General features: G+C 36.4%; 1 protein-coding gene across 1 annotated transcript in view; it reads left to right on the top strand.

Annotated features, from left to right (window-relative positions):
- Ankrd31 (ankyrin repeat domain 31) overlaps window positions 1-24,075 on the top strand; it is a 257,731-nt gene that overhangs the window by 143,314 nt on the left and 90,342 nt on the right. Inside the window, exons 13-17 of the mRNA XM_021252381.2 lie at window positions 635-687; window positions 1,819-3,316; window positions 3,834-4,004; window positions 15,542-15,706; window positions 16,531-16,673. Of these exons, the coding sequence (XP_021108040.1) occupies window positions 635-687; window positions 1,819-3,316; window positions 3,834-4,004; window positions 15,542-15,706; window positions 16,531-16,673 (2,030 nt within the window). The remainder of the gene's footprint in view (window positions 1-634; window positions 688-1,818; window positions 3,317-3,833; window positions 4,005-15,541; window positions 15,707-16,530; window positions 16,674-24,075) is intronic.

The raw sequence follows: 24,075 nt of genomic DNA, 5'->3' as shown, positions 1-24,075 counted from the left end.
ATATTCAGTGTATCGAGTTATCTAGAACTTTTCCCTATCATTAGCTTTTTAAAAAAAAAACACCATTGTCCCCCTATACATTCATAATGTGATTGCCTTTTCCATGCAGATATGTTTTACTTTGCAGAAAATGCAACAACCAAACTACTATATTATTAATCAGACATATTAGAAAAAGATGATAATATAATTGATTGAAAAAATTTTTTGTTGACTGAGGATTTAGCTCAGTGGTTTCGCTGCCTGCCTCGCAAGCACAAGGCCCTGAGTTTGATCCCCGGTACCAAAAATAAAATTTTTTTTGTCTTATAAGAAAAGGTTGCATAATCTACTGAATGCAAAAAGCTTACCTGGATATACACATGGAGAAAATAAAAAGTACTGAGTTCAGTGCTCATCTTTTAGTATTAGTTATTTTGTTGGATCTATTTGCTTTTCCTATAGAAATGTTACTATGCATCAACATAGCATTTGGTTCCTAATAAATGTGAAATATAAGAATGATATTGTACCAATTTTAATATAATGATGCATAATTTTACCTGTTCCTCTTGGTTTTTCTCGTGGCAAACCTTGGGAGCTTTAGATGTCTAGAATCTGAGCACTAGAAGCTATTTTCTCTTTTTGTTTATAGATCAAAGGAAAAGGATTGACACAAGAGATGTAGAGGATGTACACCAGCACAAGGTATATCTATGTTTAGTAATAAATATTTTTATAGGATGGAACTACTAGCTATTTGTAGATTATCAGACAAAAAGAAAGGCTTTTGAAGCACTAGCCAGGAGCAGTGATTTTTCCCTGTGGTTTTAAGACACCATAGAATAATTACATGAGAATGAGAGGGTTCTAGGCTGTTTATTTGAGATGCCACTGAGTAAATGTAGCATATCTGGGCTCACTAATGTATTGGTAGTCATTTCCTTTCTCTTTTTCTTCATCGAGCTTGAGGTTTATTGACCATATCAAATTTCCTCTGGTGTAAGCACAGTATAAGAATAAAAGATATCATTCCATCCTTTCAAACTTTACATGGTGGGTGGTTACTCTTTGTCTGTGACAAGTGATAGGAAGCAGTGTTACTGTAATCTTAGCAGCCCACAATAAATTTTCCATACACATCGATTTAGGAGTATATCTGTCCTGTACTTATTAAATTCCTTTTTCATTTTTCTACCTGTAGTTCTCCTGGATAACAGAGGAAGAAACTCTCCTAATTCTAGCTATCTAACAATTGGTAGAGGAAAATACTTCCAAAGCATTTTTAAGATTTTTTTTTTTTTGGTACCAGGGATCGAACTCAGAACCTTGTGCTTGCGAGGCAGGTGGTGGAACCACTGAGCTAAATCCCCAGCCCTACAAAGCCTTCTTATAAAGCTTCCTTTTAAAGGAAACTTTGGTCTGATTTAGTTTTAAAGACTATAGAAATCAAGTAGCTGGGGCCGGAGATTTAGCTCAGTGGTTCTGTCACCTGCCTCGCAAGCGCAAGGTCCTGAGTTCAATCCCTGGTACCAAAAAAAAAAAAAAAAAAATCAAATAACTTACAATGTTTTATTATATATTTAGTATTACATATTAGTGGTGCTAAAATGCTAGCAAAAAGGAATTAATATGTACAGTAAAAGATAAAGATTAATACAGAGACTGAATCTAATTCCATTGTATTTTTCTTTCTTCTATTTAGTCTCCTTCTTTGAAATGTCAGTTTGTATATACTCCAGCAGGCCCTGCGTTGGAGAATATGATAAAATTGGATGCAATAATAATTGTGGATCTATACCTGAAAATTAAAGCTAATTATATATTTTGTCTCTATAGAAAACAAAATTCAGTCCTAAAAATCGCACTGGGTTTGTTTGTAATGAAAATTCCAACAGGCAGAAGCCAGAACATGTAGAAGTCAATAAAAGAAGCAAAGAGGGTTTCTTTATAAATGAAGATATATATGAATGTTACCCCCAAAATTCCAAAATCACAAGATTTGGTAAATCCAAGCATAAGCAATCAACTCTTTACCAAACATACGCTACAGGACTCAAAAAGGGCAATCTCTGTAATATCAAAGATACTAGTACAAATGTGTCTGAAGGTAAAGGAAGAAAGAACACACAAGATAAAAGGACTCAAGCAAATGATGGAGACTGCACTTCAAGACAGGCAATAGCTATCTCTTCTTCCAAGAGAATAAACACATTGGTTACTTGTCAGCAGCATATTCTCCAAACCCTTGATGACCTTTCAGAAGAGTCACATGAGCCCTCCAGCCCAACTCTGTCAAGCCTGAAAGATGGATTAGTTAACAGTGTCGCGATTTGTTCAGTTTCCAAAGAGGCACATACCCGCCATCTCGATTTATCAGAGGGTCAAGAAATGCAGTTCTTTGGGTTAGAATACATTGGCCAAACTGAATCTGGTTCTTTCTCTACACCTTCATTACATAAAGAAGTCAAGTTACCACTTGTTTCTACAGATCAGCCTCATGTTTACCAAGAACAACAGTGTAGTCCTTATATATCTCATAAGAATAGTAACTCTGGTAAAAAAGTTAAGACCTTTAATAAATGGGAGAATTCTTTCCTGTCCTTTGTAAAGGAACATTCCTATAATTATAATGGTGATTTCTGTATCGCCGAGACAGCTATAACATCTGAAATGGTGACATGTTCTACAGAATGCAAAAACTACTATCAAGAAAATTTAAGAAATAGAGAAGAAAGGGATTTTCAACAGCTTTTACCTTCTGAAGACCATTTTTTACAGGAAAGTGAATTAAAAGAAAGCAGCCTAACCACATTTCCGCAACAGGAAGCTGTTAATATTTCTAATTCAGATAAGGCTGTAATTTCTGAACAACATGTTGCCAATTATGAACAATGCATATATGGAACTTCTTTTGACCACTCATTTGGCAATCGTGAGCAAACTTCTCTGGCATGTACAAGAACAGTGTCAACACATGAAGTGTCAAAGTTGACTAGTCATGTGGAGAAATTAAAAAAGCCCCAAGATAATAGCCCCAGAGAATCAACTCCTTTAGTGAATCAAATAGATACACATATTATGGAAAAAGTGTATGTGGAACTGAAAGAAGAAACTGAAAGGAATTCCAGTGACAAAGGCCAAAAACCGAGGCTTTTCCCCACTGTTGTTCATTCTCAAAAAATAGAAATAATTAATGTTGAAAAAAATAATGAATACCTTCCAGAGAATGAGCTGATACCTAATAAAAATTTTTGTTCTACTAAGAATATGAATAAAGAATTGACTAACATCTCAGAATTTAATCAGCAAGAGAAGGAAATTTCTCACAAACCAGGTATTCTTAGTATTGCTCAATCTGTATCTTTCCTATAAATTTTATTATTTAAATTTATTTTTATATAAATTTTCAACTGAATCCCAGTTAGCCAATGCCCAAACTGACAGCAATGAGACCATGTGGGTCATGATTTAGGATTCCACTAAGCCTAGTTAGTAGTTAAGTAATAATATTTACTTTGAAAATCACTTATTATAAAAATGGCTGCTCAACTGATAATGTATAGAAGCTAGCAAATAGGATATCTATTAATTTTATAATTCTTTTTAACATAGCACTTATTTAATATTAGGAAACCTTACAATATTTTCACAGTAGGAAATTGTTAGCCATGTTTATTTCAGCTTTGCATTGCAACCAGCAAACTTTGTTATATAAAAACATTTTAAAAGTTTCCATTCTCTTAAATAGTACAATTTGAAACACATTTCTAAAAATGTTTAAATTTTCTTTTTTAGGTTATATAACCATTAAGGAGAGCTACAACACTGATACTCTAAAATATTTGTTTCAGATGAAGAATTGCCTAATATTATCATTGAAGATGAAAACATTGTAAGAAATTGTGAGGAAAAAAAAGAAAAAATTGATTCAGAAATTTACATACCTACTAATACCCAAGAATACAGAAAAGATCAGAATTTCGGAAAAAGACAAAGTTTCTCAAAAGCTACTTGTAACCAAGGTTTGTGTAGTTGTTTAGGTAAAAGGTTTTTGTGAAACCCAATGACTCAGTCTCTCTTTGAGAGAATTTCTAAACTTTCCAGTTGCACTATTTTTTTTTTAAAGTCATTCTCTGTTATAAGATTATTTTAGCTATATTTGTTGTTCGGGCATTAATTGAGAACCTGTTAGACTTCAGATATGTTCTTGTCATATTGCTGACTATGATTTCTAGTTTGTTATGTTAGAGTAGGTAAGATAAACAGCAGAACCATCAAGACTATTCATTAGGAGTAATAGTGGTGAACTATCTCAGGTTCTTTAGGTACTTCCATTCACCCATTTTAACATAAGGAATATTAAAGAAGCATGGCCACTAGATTCTTTGTGTCAGATAAATGATTTGCAGTATGGACAAGCTAATTCTCATTTGATGGTCTTTAGAGCTGGTTCTGTGTTGAAAAATAAATCTGATAAATAAAATAAGTAAATTTTTTAAAAAAGAAAATAAACCTGGGCCACTTCAGGTTAAACATTAAGTGATGAAAAGTTGATTTACAGTGTTTGTTAAGAGGTAGGAAAGCCACTAAATTAGGCGTTCTCTGTGAACCTTCTCCTGAATTTCCCCTTTTATGTAAATGGAAGCCCTTCTTACATATCCTGTAGTGGGTTGAATGATGGCCCTCAAAACAGGTCTACTTCCTAACACCTAGAACTCATGTGTATTACTTTATATGGTAAAAGATTAGATATTAACATTTTTTGGGAAAGAATCCTTGCATATGTAATCAATTTAAGTACGTTGAGATGAGGTAGATCATCCTGGATAATCCAAGTCATGCTAAATTTAATGATAAGTAGCCTTGTTATAAGAGAAAAATAGAGGAATATTTGAGATATAGAGATGAGAGAGGCAAAGGAGTGATGTAGCCATAAGCTAAGGAAGCTGAGGAATACTGCCAGTCATCACAAGCTGGAAGGAGCGTGGAGAATCTGTGAGTGCTTCTACAAGGTATGCAGCCCAGCTGACATCTTGGTTTTGGACTTCAAATTTCTCCTAATTGTCACAAAATAAATTTCTGTTTAGGCCACTCAGTTTACGGTAATTTGTTACAGGTGCCACAAGAAATTAATATACATCTCTAATAGCACTTCATCATATTTAAGTGTAATTTTTTTATATGTCTGGCATTCCACTAAGCCACTTAAGCAGAGAATTGAACTTCCTCAAAAGTAACAATTTGAGATATGATACTGGGGCATTCCATAATACAAAGGTTAATTTATTTCCTTATAACCCAACAGAGAATTCAACCAGTTTCTGATCTCTGTTGCATTCCCCTCACCCTTTATAGATTTACAATCAGTATTTCAGTTTCTCTCATTGAAACAGACACAGCCAAAGATCAACAAGTATTTGTGGAAAGCCCCAATATGAAAGAAAGGTAAAAGTAAGCTAAACAGACCAAAGGAATCCAGAAAAAAGAAATGAAAGGATAAGAAAGTTGGGAGATCATTCACTCCAGTAAATGCAGGGAGAACAATGAAAAGAAGAAATCTTCAAAGAAATAATACAAGCACCGAAGGACTGGAGTTTCTATATTTAAAAGCCTATTAAGCATCCAGTATAATGAACTATGTACTTCACTATAGAATTTCAGAACAAAAATTAAAAGGAGATTCTAAAACCTTCCAGAGAAGAAAAATAGATCATAAATAAAGAAACAAATCATAGTATTTCTTAATAGCATTGTACTTATTAATAGCACAGTGTGAATCTAAACTACAGGAAACTTTACAAAGAGGTTCAGTGTGAGTACTATTTCCTTTTGAGTTTCTGCCAGATTTTTTTTAAATTTCAGTTAAATCCTGTGAAGACTTGATTATAGTAACATTCAGTAGTTTTAAAATTTTTGCTCCAGAATCTTAATCATATGGCCATCCTCTTTGCTGCATATATACCAGAAACAAGGTAATAGGATTTGTAGGATCAATAAGAATTTCTGGGAGAGATTTTCAATGTAAACTTGTAATAAGCAGGCCTGCCATCTTCGATATTTTCTAATTTTAAAATATATTCTCTCTCTCTCTGCCACTTTCTCTGTCTCACTCTGTGTGTGTGTGTGTGTGTGTGTGTGTGTGTGTAGTATATCTTCTTCCAGTAAAGAATTTGTGTGATTGTGTGAAGAATTTGTGAGTGTGATTGTGCAGTTCTCTTTTTTTTTTCTTTTATTGGTACATTTTAGGTATACAATTCGTTTACATTTATCATTGGGTGTTTGTACCTGTACATGATATATCTTGGTTCTTGTATTTTTCCCCATTACCTGTGTGCCCTTCACCCACTCCGCCCTTCCCTATTTACATAGATTTCATTTCCATTTTTTTTTCTTTTCTCATAGTTTTTCCTTTCCCTCTTTTCCTTTCCCCTTCCCTACCCTTCACTTTTTCGTCTTTGGACCTTTTTTCCTATTTCAAATTATCAATTATTCATTTTAATCATTTTAACCCTTGTTTACACTATCAGTTTCTCACACTAGAGAAACTATTCGGTATTTACACGTGTGTCCTATTTATTTCACTTAAGAATATGTCCTTGATATGCATCCATTTAGCTATAAATGACTCTTAGTTTTTCTTTCTTTATGGCTGAGTAGTACTCCATTTTATAAAAAAAGCACATCTTCTTTATCAAGTTTCCAGTTGATGGGCACTTGTGCTGCTTCCAAGCTTTAGCTATTACAAACTGTGCCGCTATAAACATGGGTGCACATATATCACTGTGGTATGATTCTTTTAATTCTTTTGGGAAGATACCCAGCAGGGGACTAGCTGGGTCAAATGGGACCTCTAGTCCTAGTTCTTTGAGGTATCTCCATGCTGGCTTCCACAGTGGATGCACCAGTCTGCACTCCCACCAACAATAGAGAAGGGTTCCTTTCTCCCCACAACCCCGCCAGCATTTGTTATTTGTTGATTTCTTGATAGCAGCCATTCTTTCTGGGGTGAGGTGGAAGCTCAGTATTGTTTTCATCTGCATCTCTCGAATGGCGAGTGATGTTGAACATTTTTTCATATATTTGCTGCTTTTACTTCTTTGTCTGAAAAATGTCTGTTCATTTCAGATGCCCATTTTTGAATTGGGTCTTTGAATTTTGGGGGTCTGATTTTTTTAAGTTCCTTATATATTCTAGATAGTAATCCTTTGTCTGAGGTACAGCTGCTAAAATTTTTTTCCCATAATGTAGGTTGTCTGTTAGCTCTGTTGGTGGTTTCTTTTGCAGTGCAGAAGCTTTTTAATAAGATGAGATCCCAGTTGTTGATTCTTTCTGCTAGTTCCGGTGCTGCTGAGGTTTTGTTCACGAAGTCCTTTCATATGCCAATGTCTTCAAGAGTTCTACCTAACTTATCTTCCAGCAAGTTTATTGTTTCTGTCTTAACATTTATATCTTTAATCCACCTTGATCTTAGTTTAGTGCATGGTGATAGGTATGGGTCTAGTTTTAATCTTTGACAGGTTGAAATCCAGTTTTTCCAACACCATTTATTAAATAGGCTATCTTTCCTCCAATGATGGTGCTTGGCTCCTTTGCCAAAGATGAGGTGGCTGAGCATGTCTGCAGTTGTTTCTGCATCTTCTAATCTATTCCACTGATCCTCAGGTTTGTTCCTTTGCCAGACCATGCTGATTTTATCACAGTAGCTTTGTAGTATAGTTTCAAGTTGGGGATTGTGATACCCCCAGCCATGTCTCTGTTGCTTAGAATTGCTTTAGATATTCTAGGTCTCTTTTTGTTCCAAATGAATTTTTGGATTGTTTTCTCTAGTTCTCTGAAGTATATTGTTGGAATTTCAATTGGCATTGCATTGAATCTATATAGTAGTTTTGGAAGTATGGCCATTTTCACTATATTGATTCTTCCTACCCAGGAGCAAGGGATGTCTTTCCATTTTCTTGTATCCTCTTTGATCTCTTTTTTCAGAGTGCTGTAGTTTTCAGTGTAGAGGTCTTTTGCTTCCTTCGTTAGATTGATTCCTAGATATTTCATTTTTTTGGATGCTATTGTAAAAGGAATTGTTTCCCTAATTTCTCTCTCAGTGAGTCTGTTTGTGTATAAGAAGGCTGTTGTTTTTTGAGTGTTGACCTTGTATCCAGCTACTCTACTGAATCTGTCAATTAAGTCTAGAAGTCTTCTGGCAGAGTTTTTTGGGTCTTCTATGTAAAGTATCATCTTGTCAGCAAACAATGACAGTTTAACTTCTTCTTTTCCTATCTTTATTCCTTTTATTTCTTTCTCTTTTCTAATTGCTATGGCTAATGTTTCCAGAACAATATTGAACAGGAGTGGTGATAGTGGGCATCCTTGTCTTGTTCCTGATTTTAGTGTGAAAGTTTTAAGTTTTTGACCTTTTAGTATGATGTTGGCTATTGGTTTTTCATAGATAGCCTTAATCAGGTTGAGATAAAGACCTTCTATTCCAATTTTCTGTAGGGTTTTTATCATGAATGGGTGCTGGATTTTGTCGAATGCTTTTTCTGCATCTATTGAGATGATCATACGGATTTTGTCCTTGACTCTGTTAATATGGTGTATTACATTTATTGATTTACAAATGTTGAACCATCTTTGCATCCCTGGGATAAATCCAACTTGGTCAGGGTGTATGATCTTCTTGATGACACTCTGTATTCTGTTTGCCAGTATCTTGTTGAGGATTTTTGCATCTATGTTCATTAGGGAGATTGGCCTGTAGTTCTCTTTTTGGGTTGGGTCTTTCCCTGGTTTTGGAATCAAAGTAACACTTGCTTCCAGGAATGAATTTGGAAGTATTGCTTCCCTTTCAATTTCCTTGATGAGTTTAAAGAGTAATAGCATTAGTTCTTCTTTAAATGCCTTGTAAAATTCAGCAGTGAAGCCATCTGGACCTGGACTTTTCTTTGTTGGTAAATATTTTATTACATTTTCAATTTCACTTATTGTAATTGGGGTGTTTAGAATTTCTATATCTTCTTCATTTAACTTTGGCAATTCGTATGTATCTAGGAATCTGCCCATTTCTTCTGTTTTCCATTTATTGGAGTAGAGGTTCTCGAAGTAGGTATTGATGATCCTGTGGATTTCTGTTGGATCTGCTGTGACTTCACCTTTTTCATTCTTAATTGCATGTATTTGTGTCTTTTCTTTCCTTTTGTTGATAAGGTTGGCTGAAGGTTTATCAATTGTATTTATTCTTTCAAAAAACCAACTCTTTGATTCATTGATTTTTTTATATTGTTCTCTTAGTCTCAATTGCATTGATTTCTGCCCTGATCTTTATAATTTTCTCTCTTGTACGAGTTTTTGATTCGTTATGCTCTTCTTTCTCTAGGAGCTTGAGGTTCTGCATTAGGTTATTTATCTGAGTTTTCTTTGTTTTCCTAATATGGGCATTCACTGCTATGAATTTCCTGCATAGAACTGCTTTCATTGTGTCCCATAGATTCCTGTATGTTGTACTGGCATTTTCATTTACTTTTGGAACAGTTTAATTTCTTCTTTAATTACTTCTGTGACCCATTAGTTGTTCAAGAGGGTGTTATTCAGTTTTCATGTGTTTGTTGGGATTTTGTGGTTTCTTATGTTATTGATCTCCAATTTTATTGCACTATGGTCTGATAATATACAGGGGGTAACTTCAGTTCTTTTACATTTACTTAAACATGCCCTATGAGCTAGCATGTAGTCTATTCTGGAGAATGACCCGTGCGCAGCCAAAAAGAATGTGTATTCCGATTTTGTGGGGTGGAATACTCTGTAAACATCTATTAAGTCCATTTGTTCAGTAGCTTGGTTCAGTTGTAGAATTTCCTTGTTAACTTTTTGTCTAGATGATCTGTCTATTTATGATAGTGGGGTATTGAGGTCCCCCACTACAATTGTGTTAGTGTTTATTTGGTTTTTCATGTCTATTAATATTTGTTTTGTATAGTTGGGGGCATTCGTGTTTGGTGCATATATATTTAGGATTGTCATCACTTCCTCTTGGATTGTTCCTTTCATAAGGATGTAGTAACCATCTTTGTCTCTCTTAATTAGTTTTGGTTTGAAATCTATTTTGTCTGCAAATAAGATTGCTACCCCTGCTTTCTTCTGGGTTCCTGTGGTGTGAAGAACTGCTTTACATCCTTTTAGTTTCAGTTTGTGAGTTTCTTTTTGAGTTAGGTATGTTTCCTGTGTACAGCATATTGTTGCATTTTCCTTTTTAATCCATTCTGTCAGTCTGTTTCTTTTGATTGGTGAATTGAGGCCATTATCATTGAGGGTTATAATTGATAGATATTGATTTATCCTTGTCATGATGTTTTACTTTTGTTGGCTCTTTTATTTCTTCACTTGATCTTAGCCAAGAGGCCGAGAAGCGATCTTTTTTTCTTATTTTTTCCCCCTTTCCCTTTATTGTCTTACCTTGCCTGGTGGCTTCCCTCTGTTGGGCCTCATGGAAATGTGACCTTCATTGCTTTTTTCTAGGATATTGTTTAGAATTGCTTGTAGTGCTGGTTTGGTGTTCATGAAATTTCTCAGGTGTTCTTTGTCGTGAAAGTATCTAATTTTCTTATTGATTTTGAAAGATAATTTTGCAGGATACAACAGTCTAGGTTGGAAATTGTTTTCTTTTAGGGCTTGAAATACTTCACTCCAGGCTCTCCTTGATTTGAGGGTTTGTGTTGAGAAGTCTGCTGTGATTCTAATGGGCTTTCCTTTGTAGTTGATTTGTTTCTTTTCTCTTAACTGCTTGTAGGATTTTGTTTTTCTTTTGGGTTTCTGGGATCTTGACTATTATATGTCTAGATGTAGATTTTTTTTGATCATGACTAGTTGGAGTTCTATATGCCTCACTTATCTGTATGTCCAATTCTCTACCTCTGTCTGGGAAGTTTTCCACTATTACTTCTGTGAACAGTTTTTTTATGTCAATTGTTCTTTCTCCTGTTTTTTCATGGACTTCTATCAGTCTTATGTTATTCTTCTTTGCATCGTCTAGCAGTTGTTGGATTGATTTCTCATGGTCCCTTACTATTTTTAAGAAATCTCTATTTTCATGGTCTCTAATTGTGGTCCTGTCTTCTATGTGTGATATTCTATCTTCAGATTCCCTTAATGTGCTGTGGATACTTTCAATGGAGTTTTTGATCTCCTGAATATCTGTTTGAATCTGTTTCATGGATTCCATTTCTTTCTTATGTTGGGCAGTCATGGTTTCCATTCCTTTCTTATGCTGGGTATTCATGGCTTCCAGCATGTTTCTGAGCTCATCTATTTTTTGATCTGTTTCTGTTCTAGATCCTCTAATCATGTCTTTCACTCTGCTCACCATCTCTGTAGATACCTGGGAGATTATTTCTGCTTTGTATTTTTCTAGAGCCTCATTGATCTGTTTTGTTACTTCCTGTGCTGTCAGTTCAGGGTAACCAGGTGGTTGGTTATGGGACTTTTCCATCTCATTTCCCCCAGGATTTACCCTTGGTGGGGTGGAAGTCTTGAGTTTGTGCCTTGCTTAAATTTCTCCTCATTTTTTGTTTTTGGTACTGTCCTTGGTTTAACACCTGGGTTGATAGTTTGAAATTGCTTATTGTAGGTATCTTTGTTGCTTGTAATTAGAACCCTTATGGAATGATTGCTTCTCAGAGGTGTCTTCCAGATATAGCTGTTCTTTAAATTTTGAGTCTCTAATGACTCTAAGGCTATCTCATTTTCCTTATACTAGGAAGGTTCATTGACTAGAGCAATCACAACACTTTAGCCCAAGTGATACAATCAGCAACACCATTGCATCAAGTACATCTTCAAAAATGACATTTTGTGGTAGTTATTAATCTATGACCTTTAGCTGTGTGAATTAAATCAAGATCGAGGCCCAACCCAACATATAGTGAATAAACTCTTCAATATAACAACTTTACCCTTTGGGATGGGGAGTTAGAAGGGGTTGGGGAGGGAGAGACAGATGGGAAGAAGGATAGGGGAAGGTTAGCAGTGTGGCCAGAGGACACAGGTGAGAAGGAAAAAGAGAATAAAAAGAAAATTAAGAAGAATGAGGACCAAAACAGGGACAAAAAGGGAAGATGAACAATGTGGGAGAGCAAGAGAGTGAATGTAAGAGAGAGAGAAAGGAAAGAGAAAAGAAAGAAGAAAAGAAAAGAAAAAAGGAGAGAAAAATATTTGCAAAGAGTAGGAAAAAAATTAAAGATAAGAGGAGCAAAAGAAAAGAAAGAGAAAAAACCCCAAACTAATAATACTAATTTTGGGAAAGTGCAAAGACCCGAGTTTGATCCCCGGTACCAAAAAAAACAAAACATGAAGATGAAGGGCCTCTGTCAGGGTATGTCTCTGCTGTCACAATAGACAACGTGGGTAGCAGTGTGCAGATATAAGTCAATGAGTCTCAGCATGCTAGTCGCAGACCTGTGAGATTCAGGCAGATTTATGGCTGCAAATCCCAAGTTGAGCTCCCTGTCCTCCTGTAGGTTTGAACTTTGCAGAGTTTTATTGCAGGTTCCAGCTGCCCTTCCCCTGAAGATAGTACTGGTCCTGGTGGGAGGTGAAGATGACTCCACCTTACCCAATACAGTGGTCTGGTGGACCGGTGTCCTCTGCGTCTTTGTAGTGTGGAACCAGGTGGCCATACAGAGATGAGGCCAGGGGAGTGGGGCGGGGGGTGGTAAGTGTTCAGTGGATTGCTGCCGGGGTACAGGCTGATTTGGTGTGTTCCACATGACTCGTGACCTTGGTACGGCATCCCTGTGCAGTTCTCTTTTAAAAGCAGTGTCTTTTAAAAGCAGTGGAAGATAGCTGTAGTCTGCCCTGTGATTCTCCATTTTTTTGTCTCTTACCCTAAAATTGTATGTGTGGCTTCTGGCATTTAGGAAATACAGTAAGAAAGTTTTCATGGTTTAATGCAGTGGATTTCTTTTCATCTGAGGTGGAGTGGGTGTCCATGCTACCCAGGTTGGCCTTGAACCCAAGATTCTCCTGCTTCAGCCTTTCTGGTGGCTGGGACTACAGGTGTGTGCTAACACACCCATTTCAATGCAGTGGTTCTCAAACCTTATCTTGTGTCAAAATCATCTGTAAAGTTTAAACACAGATTTCTGGGCCCCACCCTCAGAGAGTCTGATTTAGTAGGTGTCTTAGTTGTCTCTGTTGCTACATGACACATTATCACAAACTTAACAGTTTTAAAACAACACCCATTTATTATCTCATGATTTCTGTAAGTCAGGAATTGAGTATGTCTTAACCAAGTAATCTACAGGTTCTCAGGTAGGTTGCAGTCAAGGTATTGATTAGGACTGCAAGCTGGCCTGGGGAAGGATATACCTTCAACCACATATTGTTGGGAGCAATGCTACATAATTCTAGGGATAAATCATTTGGTTAGCCTAGTTCTCTTGCCTACAGCCCAGCTACAGAATAACTCCAGTTTGGCCTCCGGTCACAACTGAGACTTCAGTGATCCAGTGATGCTGTGATTCTCCAGGACAAGAAACATCCTGGGAGAACAAACATCTGCTCAGTTCCTCATTGTTCTTGGACTGATTAACATCTTGTTTGCCGGAGATGTACTGAACTCTCTGCAAGCCTTCCCTTACACCTTGTTTATCCCAATGTGAACTATTGAACTCTCTGCAAGTCATTTGTTACATTTGTTTCTCCGGATGTACTGAATAAAAGGTGTGGTAAGCTGGGGGCTTTGTCTTTGCCGCCCAGAGCAGCACTGATCAGACCCAAAGCTCAGCTTCTTCTCGGTCTCATTTTTCTACCTTTCCTGTAATTCGCCGTGTGCCGCCGTGGCTCGCAGGAGACCAGGACTAACTGCAGAGGTTCTGGTAACGTCCCCTTCCCCTGTCCCCTACAACATATGGTTGTTCACAAGAACTTACTTTCTTGAGGGTAGTTGGCCTGAGGGCCTCAGTTCCTTACTGATCATTCTGCAGGGGGTTCTCCATCATCCCTCCATGCATTATCAAAGCATACAAACTAAAAGCAATAGAGCAAGTCTGCAGCCAGAGGGATGTGTTAAAATTGATCAAGGAAGTGAAATACCTTTAATATTGAGGTAGTGTTGGTTAGAAGCAAATTATTCATGAAGCCACAAATACCAAAAAGTGAAGATCATTAGAAGCCATTTTATTTATTTTTTAATTCATCCTCCTGAGGTGTTCAGAAGCAATTTCTTAATTCAGCGCCAAGACCACAGAAACAGTTTATGACTTTAAAAAGTAAAATGGCTAGAAGACCCAGCATGAATATGCTGACACATCCTGAGATCCTAATTAATGAGTGATATAGGTATTCAGGAATAAAAGATGGTATTTCAAGTTGTTACCTTAAAAGAAATTATTTTTTAATAGAAATATGAAATTTCATCCTATAATACTTAAATGATCACTTGGCATTTCCTTCTAGTCACTTATGATTTCATCCCTTATTTCCACGCAATAAATACTGTAATCTGGCAGATGAGACTTTTATCCTTCAAGATAAGTTTCTGCATTGGTAGGAGCCATTTTAGAGTGTGCCTTCCAAAGTAGGTTTGGGGCGAGCTGGGAAATTTGCATTTCTTGGAAATTTGCTAGGTGGTACTGGTGCTGCTGATTTAATGAATGTTCTTTTCTGTTTCATTACCCTAACTCTGTTTTGCCTTACATCTCAGTCCAAATCTTCTCTGATGCAGCTCCTACAGAAAATAAATCTCCATGTCCCTAGCTTTGGGATGAGGATCTGGAATAAGAGAAGTGATTGCCCGTCAATTCAGAGCTGGGAAAAGGAACTTGGAGTGCTAACATTTCTATATATAAATTTTAATCAGTCTCTCTGCTCTGTTCCACACACTTGCCTTTCAAAAGTGCCGACTGCCTGGGATTAGACTGGCTCTCTTCCTTTTGTAGACACTTACGTTGGAGTATTCCACACTCTGTTAAGTCAGTTCATACTCTGTTCACCGGTGACTTTTCAACTCCCCCCAAATTGTTGAAGTTTGTCTTTTATTCTTTCCTTCTCTATTTTCTTTATATGATTCTTTAAATATATATTGTACTATCCTTTTAGCAGGGATCAGGGAGAAAAATGGGGGAGGGTATATGATCTGTTCATTGCTTTAATGTAAGTTTCTCTAAGTAGCACTGCAAAGAAAAAACTAAAAAAAACCTCTTTGGACAATGCTATTGTACTGAAGTTTTTGTGAAAAAAAAATAGAGAACCCAAAAGACCCATGTTTAGTATTTGGCACCTTATGTGATAGGAACACACCTCCTGAGGTAAAGACTAGCTGTATACAAAGGATTTTTATAGTATCATAATTTGGATAAGAAAACTTTTAGCCATTGCTGAAGGACTGCTGAGAATGAGATGACTGTATAACTGAAACAAGTTTATCAAGTGTTTGACCAACTGTTAGAATGAATCCAAAGTATGTGCTTAAATACTCTATAATTTTTTTACAAGTTCTAGTGAACAATAGAGCAGTTACTATTAACTGATGTGATGTGTTTACACTATTTTGGGGAAATTGTTCCAGACTCAGTTTTGCTTGGCAAATTTGCTGAAATGAAGACAACTGGGATCAGTAAGAGGAATGCCAGAGGGGAAAGCCAGCTTCATTCAGCTGCCAGAAGAGGAGATTTGTCCCTAGTTCAAATTCTGATAGAATCTGGAGCAGATGTGAATCTGAAAGACAATGCAGGTTTGGATACTTTTAATCTAATTGTTTATATCATTTGACCTCCCTGAAATTAACATTTTATCCCCTTCTCCAATTTCCATCCTGGCTGATATAACTAACTTTGAGCAATCTTTTTAACACTATGTATTTTTCAATTTAATAGTATGATTCAGCATTGCTAAAGTAACATCCTTCTTTGAAATAGCTTTTGCATCCACTTGAGAGCATTCAAAGGGGGATAGAGAATGAGAAGTAAAAGACTTAGACCTTTTGCTTGGGAAGCTTTAATTCCATTCCCAGTTTGAAGCTGATGCAAAATATTCTCATTTTCCTATCCCTTCCTTTCCTTCTTCCTTCCCTTATAGTGTTCTTTTTTTCTCTTTTCTCTCATTTTTATTCTAAACTACCAGTTTAGAAATTGATCTTCTAACATTTTGCTTATGCACAAAAATCTTGTATGATGAACTCCAGAGGGAAAACACAATGGTTAATAGAGCAAGATGCCATTTTTAAGAGCAATGTGACAGTGCAAAGAAATGAATATGAAAGCCATTTTAATAGCTGTGTTGAAACAAATTGAAATGATTAGCATTTACTCTGGTTCCATTATATCTTATATCCTTTTAATCTTTTTCATCAATATTTATGAAGAGATCAATTAGTTTTTAAAAATGAAACTGACACATTTTAAGGCTATGGTTTTCAATACTGTATTATTTCTTGTCAATACTGGGATATACATAAAGATTAATTCCACTGATGCAAAAAAATTTAATAATAAAGACATTACATGAATGTGGTAAGGAACAGCTTGTTCTTTTATTTTTCTCTTTTTCCCTTTTTAGGTTGGACACCACTTCATGAGGCATCTAATGAGGGATTTAGTGATATAATTGTAGAATTATTAAAAGCTGGTGCTAATGTTAATTGTGAAAGTATACATGGAATTCTGCCCTTACATAAGGCTGTTGCAAGCAATCATTTAAAGGTTAGTACATGATAAATTAGGTGCTTATTACTTTTCTTAGGAAAATGAGCAGAGAAAATGTAGATATTTTAAACTGAGAACTAAAGTGATTCCTTAAATCAACAAATGATTTTGATGCCTGCTAAAATTACAGATGCAAGTATATTGTGTATGGATTGGAAAATCAATAATATATATCTTGATGAATCATTTTTCATGGTTTTATGATATAATTAATATAAGGCAAAAAAACCCCACATTCTATAAATCTGATACATTCCATCTTTACTTATATAAAATGACTTTTCTGGTTTGCACAAAAGAACCTGATTATAGTGATTATACGTGTACCAGCTAGATTTTCTTATAATTTCCCAGTGGGTATGGGGTAGAAACATGAGTTCCTTCTTCAGAGTTTTTTGCATATTGCTTTTCTCAGGTGTAGTCATAGTAAAAACTAGCACAAGAAAAGATACTAAGGTAATTTTTTCAGTAACACAATTCCAAATATGGACTTTAAAACTCTTCAGAGTTTTAGACTCACCTTTTTGTTTGACAAAGCTAGGAGGAAATTTATTGTTATCAATAGATAATGTAGACTTCAGCAATAATTATTCATCTTGAAAATCAGTAAAGGAAACCACCAAAAAACAGTATAAAGTCAAGTTTCATATTAAAAAAATTCCTTGGATCTCTCAGTATTTACTTATCTGTCTTAATATTTTTAAGAGCCTACTGAATTTTACTTAATTTTGTGTCAGTATTCCTGCAATTTTTAGCCTACATGGAGTCATGCGATGGAATAATGTTACTGATTGTATAATTTACAGATATAAGAGATATGGACTAATGATGAAGAATAACACCAAATGGATAGTCTAATAATGTTCATTGTAGCTTATCTTTGGCCTTTAAGATATTTAAATTAAAATAAGGCACTATTTTATAAAATTAATATATACTAAAATTAACATATACTAATAAAAATATACTTAATAGACAAATTGTCAAAGTTCTGTGGTTCTGAAATGGGAGAAAGCAAACAAAGAATAATTAAAGTAATGAACCTACTAGTTATTTATACAAGGAAAATGTCATTTAACATGAAATCACTTAAGTGAAGGCAAAATTTCATTGTGGAAAAATCACGCTTTTGGACATTATCCTGGAAAATGTCCCATTGAAAAAAGTTAGATCTTATATTTGTGTTGGGAATCACCATCATCAAGACTTAGACAACCTGAGTTGCACTGAAAACACCGAATCAGCCAGCTGCAGACAGGCAGGTCTACGGGATGCGGTCCCAAGGTCCCCAGGTTGCCCGTTGTGCTGAAACCACCGAATCGGCCCACTGCAGACAGCCACCTGGTTTCACACTACAAAGACACAGAGGACACCAGACCACCAGACCACTGTACTGGAGCTAACCAAGTTCTCAGCATTTAAAGAATTCCTGCCCAGAGGTAGGGGCTTCTGAGCCGCAGTCCCACTGCTCCTGGTCCAGAGGAAGGGGCTTCTGGGCCTCCATCCCGCCACTCCTGGCCCAGAGGAAGGGGCTTCTGGGCCACCATCCCTACTGCCAATCCCAGACCCTGGCCTACCTCTCCCAGCTCAGAGGAGGTGAGCCTTGTGGGTGCCAACAGCACCCCCCTGCCCCCCAAGTCGAAATAAGAAAACACATAAATAAGTCTCAAAACCAGACTTCCAGATCACCTACAGCAACCCCAAAGGAAAATGAGATGGAACACTCTGACACTCAACCACCTGGACCCACTAAACTGGCAACAAAAGGGGATCTGGAAACAATGAAATCAGAAATAATTTCTCAGATAACAGGAGAAATTGGGCTCCTAGTGCAAGACATGATTAATAAATCTAGAGAGGAACTCAGGAACATGATGGAATTCTAACATAGGAAACAAATGGAATCCATAAAACAGATGCAAATAGATTTCCAGGACATGAAAAACTCCATTGAAAGTCTACACAGCAGAATGAGCCAATGTGAGGACAGAATTTCAGATATAAAAGAGAAGATTGCAATTAGTGACCAGGAAAAGAAAAGTTGTTTCAAAATTATAAGGGAACATGAGAAATCAATCCAGCAGCTGCTAGATGATGCAAAGAAGAATAACATAAGACTGATTGAAGTCAATAAAGAAACAGGAGAGAGTGCAGATGACATAAAAAAACTCTTCACAGAAGTGATAGCAGAAAACTTCCCAAGCAGGGGAAAAGAGCTTGACATACAGATAAGTGAGGCATATAGGACTCCAAATAGCCTTGATCAAAAAAAATCTACACATAGGCATATAATTGTTAAGATTCCAGAAACTCAGCAGAAGAACAAAGTTCTCCAAGCAGTCAGAGAAAAGAAACAAATCACATACAAAGGAAAGCCCATCAGAATCACAGCAGACTTCTCAACAAAAACCATCAAGGCAAGAAGAGCTTGGAGTGACATATTCCAAGCCCTAAAAGAAAAACAGCCTCCAACCCAGATTGATGTACCCTGCAAAACTATCTTTCAAAATGGATGGAGAAATAAGATACTTTCATGACAATGAGCACCTTAGGAACTTCATGAATACCAAACCAGCACTCCAAAGAATTTTATGCAATATCCTAGGAACAGACATTGAGGATCACAACCCCAGGAAGCAAAGCAGAATGAACCCATCTGGCATGACAAGATATTAAATGTACAGGGGGAGAACCATTAAATGTAAAGGGGGAGAACCCAACAGAAAGAAAAAGTCATGGTGATGATAAATCAATACATTTCAGTTATAACCATCAACACTAATGGTCTCAATTCACCAATCAAAAGAAATAGACTGGTAGAATGGGTCAAGAAGCAAAATCCAACAATATGCTGCATACAAGAAACACACTTATGTCAAAAGGAAACTCAGACTGAAAGTTAAAGGGTGGAAAACAATACTCCGTGCAACAGGAACACAAAAAAAAGCAGGAGTAGCTATCCTCTTTGCAGATCAAGTAGATCTCAAACCAACACTGATTAAGAGAGATGAAGAAGGACACTACATCCTTGTAAAGGGAACAATCCAACAGGAAGAGATGACAATCATAAATATCTATGCACCAAACACTAGTGTGCCCAACTATATAAAACAAATACTAATGGACATGAAAAGTCATATATGCACTATACAATGGTAGTGGGGAGCCTCAACACCCCACTGTCACAGATAGATCAACTAGACAAAAAATAACTAATGAAATACTAGAACTCAACCGAACTCTTGAACAAATGAACTTAACAGATGTTTACAGAGTCTTCCACCCCACCAAATCAGAATACACATTCTTCTCAGCTGCACATGAGACATTCTCCAAAATAGACCACATACTCACACATAGAACATGTTTAAGTAAGTGCAAAGGAATTGAAGTTATCCCCTGTACATTATCAGACCATAGTGTGATGAAATTGGAGATCCATAGCAAAAGAAACTCGAAAAATTTCATAAACACGTGGAAATTGAACAACACACTTCTGAATAACCAGTGGGTCACAGAGGAAATTAAAGAAGAAATCAGACAGTTCCTTCAATTAAATGACAATGACAATACAACATATTGGAATCTGTGGGACACAAAGCAGTCTTACGAGGGAAATTCATAGCAGCGAATATGCACACTAGGAAAACAGAACAAGCCCAATTAAACAACCTGATGCTGAACCTCAAGCTTCTAGAAAACGAAGAGCAGGAAAACCCCAAAGCTCATACAAGGGAGGAAATTATAAAGATCAGAGGAGAAATCAATGCAATGGAGACTAAGAGAACGATACAGAAAAAAATCAATGAAGCCAAGAGTTGGTTCTTCAAAACAATAAACAAAATTGACAAACCCTTAGCCAACCTTATCAGAAAAAGGAAAGAAAAGGCCCAAATCCATGCAATTAGGAATGAAAAGGGTGAAATTACAACAGACCCAGCAGAAATCCAGAGGATCATCAATACCTACTTCCAGAACGTATACATCAATAAGATGGACAACACAGAAGAAATGGACAGATTCCTAGATACATGTGAATTACCACATTTGAATGAAGAAGACCTAAAAATTCTGAACAACCCAATATCAACCAATGAAATTGAAAACGTAATTAAAAACTTATCAACTAAGAAAAGCCCAGGCCCTGATGGCTTCACCGCTAAATTCTACAAAACATTTAGAGGAACTGCTGCCACTACTGTTTAAACTCTTCAATGAAATTGAAAGGGAAGCAATACTCCCAAATTCATTCCTGGAAGCAAGCATCACCTTGATCCCCAAAGTAGAGAAAGACCCAACCGAAAAGGAGAACTGTAGGCCAATCTCACTAATGAACATAGATGCAAAAATCCTTAATAAGATACTGGCAAATAGAATGCAGAAGATTTTCAAGAATATCACACACCCTGATCAAGTGGAATTCATCCCAGGGATGCAAGGATGGTTCAACATACACAAATCAATCAGTGTAATACACTATATCAATAGAGCCAAGGACAAAAACCATATGATTATCTCCATAGACGCAGAAAAAGCATTTGACAAAATCCAACATGCATTTATGATAAAAACCCTACAAAAAATAGGAATAGATGGTCTCTACCTCAAACTGATAGAAGCCATCTATGAAAAACCAACAGACAATATCATACTAAATGGTCAAAAACTGAAATCCTTCACACTCAAATCAGGAACAAGACAAGGATGTTCACCATCACCACTCTTGTTCAATATAGTTCTGGAAACATTAGCGATGGCAATTAGACAAGAGAAAGAAATAAAAGGAATAAAGATAGGTAATGAAGAAGTCAAATTGTCATTATTTGCAGATGACATGATACTCTATATTGAAGACCCTAAGAACTCCACCAAAAGTCTTGTAGACTAAATAACCAAATTCAGTCAAGTAGCTGGTTACAAGGTCAACACACAAAAATCAATAGCTTTCCTCTACACGGATGACAGACGCACTGAGACAGAAATAGGGCAAACAATTCCTTTCACAATAGCATCCAAAAAACTGAAATACCTAGGAATCAACCTAACGAAAGAAATCAAAGACCTCTTCTCTGAAAACTATAGCACTCTGAAAAGAGAGATTGAAGATGATATCAGAAAATGGACAGACATCCCTTGCTCCTGTGTAGGAAAGATTAATAGAGTGAAAATGGCCATACTTCCAAAACTGCTATATAGATTTAATGCAATTCCAGTTGAGATCCCAGCAGCATACTTCATGGACCTTGAGAAAACAATCCAAAAATTCATTTGGAACAAAAAGAGACCCAGAATAGCAAAAGCAATTCTAGGTAACAGAGACATGGCAGGGGGTATCACAATCCCCAACCTGCAACTCTACTACAGAGCTACTGTGATAAAAACAGCATGGTACTGACAAAGAAACAGACTTGAGGACCAGTGGAACATATTAGTAGATACAGAAACAATGCCTGACACACTCAGCCATCTCATCTTTGATAAAGGAGCCAAAGACCCTCATTGGAGGAAAGATAGCCTCTTTAATAAATGGTGCTGGAAAAATTGGACTTCAACTTGCCAAAGATTAAAACTAGACCTATATCTCTCACCATGCACTAAACTAAAATCAAAATGGATTAAAGATCTAAATATTAAAATAGAAACTCTGAACCAGTTGGAACAGAGGTTAGGTAGAACTCTTGAAGACATTGGTGTAGGAAAAGATTTTATGAACAAAACCTCAGTTGCCCGTGAACTAGCACAAACAATCAATAAGTGGGATCTCTTCTTATTAAAATGCTTCTGCCCAGCAAAAGAAACCACCAGCAGTGTGAAGAGACAACCCACAATGTGGGAAAAAATCTTCACCTGCTCTTCCTCAGACAAAGGTGTACTATCTCGAATCTATAAAGAACTTAAAAAGATCAGACCTCCCAAATTTAAAGACCCAATCCAAAAATGGGCATCTGAAATGAATAGACATGTCTCAGACAAGGAAGTAGAAATAGCAAATAAATACATGAAAAAATGTTCAACATCACTGGTCATTCGAGAGATGCAAGTGAAAACTATGCTGAGATTCCACCTCACTCCAGAAAGAATGGCTGCTCTCATGAAATCAACCAATAACAAATGCTTGTGGGTCTGTAGGAAAAGAGGAACCCTGCTCCACTGCTGATGGGAGTGTAGACTGGTGCAACCACTGTGGAAATCAGTATGGAGATACCTCAAAGGACTAGGACTGGATATTCCTTTTGCCCCAGCTATATCACTGCTGGAGATCTTCCCCAAAGAATTAAAAGAATCATACCACAGTGATAATATGTGCGCCCATGTTCATAGCAGCACAGTTTGTGATAGCTAAAACTTGGAAACTGCCCAAATGCCCATCAGCTTGAGACTAGATAAAGAAAATGTGTGTTTTTAAATAAAATGGTGTACTACTCAGCCATAAAAAATTAGAAATTAGAGACATTTATAGCTAAATGGATGCACATTGAGGTGATACTCTTAAGTGAAATAAATAGGGCACACATGTTTAAATACCGAATAGTTTCTCTGGTGTGAGAAACTGAAAGTGTAAGTAAGGACTAAATGTATAATAGGTAATGTGAAATAGGAAGAAAGGGGGCAAAGGGGAAGGAGGTGGGAGGGGTAGGGGAAAGGAAAGAAAGGAATGGAATTAATATGAGGAAATGGAAAAATAGGAACAAAATCTTTGTAAATAGGGAGGAATGGAGGGGTTGAAGGGAGGCCTGGGCAAGGGTGAAAGATGGGAACCAAGAGAGATTATGTAAAGGTGCAAATTTCCAATGATGAATGTCATTATATTGTATACCTAAAATGTACCAATGATTAGAATGAATAATCGATAATGCAAAATAGGAAGAAAAGATCCAAAGGGGTAGGGGTAGTGGGAGGGGCAGGGGAAAGGAAAGAAGGGAAAGGAAAAATGATGAGAAATGGAAAAAATGGAAATAAAGTCTTTGTAAATAGGGAAGGGTGGAGGGGGTGAAGGGAGGACTAGGAATGGGGAAAAAAGTAAGAACCAAGATGCATCGTATAAAAGTACAAGTTCCCAATGAGAAATGTAATTGTGTTGTGTACCTAAAATGTACCAGTAAAAGAATTTAAGAGAAAAAAAAAAGACAACTTGATATACAGTTGTATGCATGGCTAAGATTTTTTATAGCCAGTATAGTAAGGACACACACCTGGATCATTAAGAGAAAAATACTGCTGGAATTTGGAGGAACCCAAGTGAAAGTTTTCTCTGCTCTCTTCCTAGTGACAGGTCACACAGAGCTTATTCTCTGTACCATTTCATTGTAGTACGAGTGATACATATATATATATACACACACACACATATATATGTATATATATGTATATATATATGATGTATGTATGTGTATGTATA

This window comes from Heterocephalus glaber, unplaced genomic scaffold (assembly GCF_053883595.1).
Source record: "Heterocephalus glaber isolate CG9 unplaced genomic scaffold, H.glaber_assembly_v1.0 deba00001788, whole genome shotgun sequence".
Lineage (NCBI taxonomy): Eukaryota > Metazoa > Chordata > Mammalia > Rodentia > Bathyergidae > Heterocephalus > Heterocephalus glaber.
This window is presented reverse-complemented; position numbering and strand designations above follow the sequence as displayed.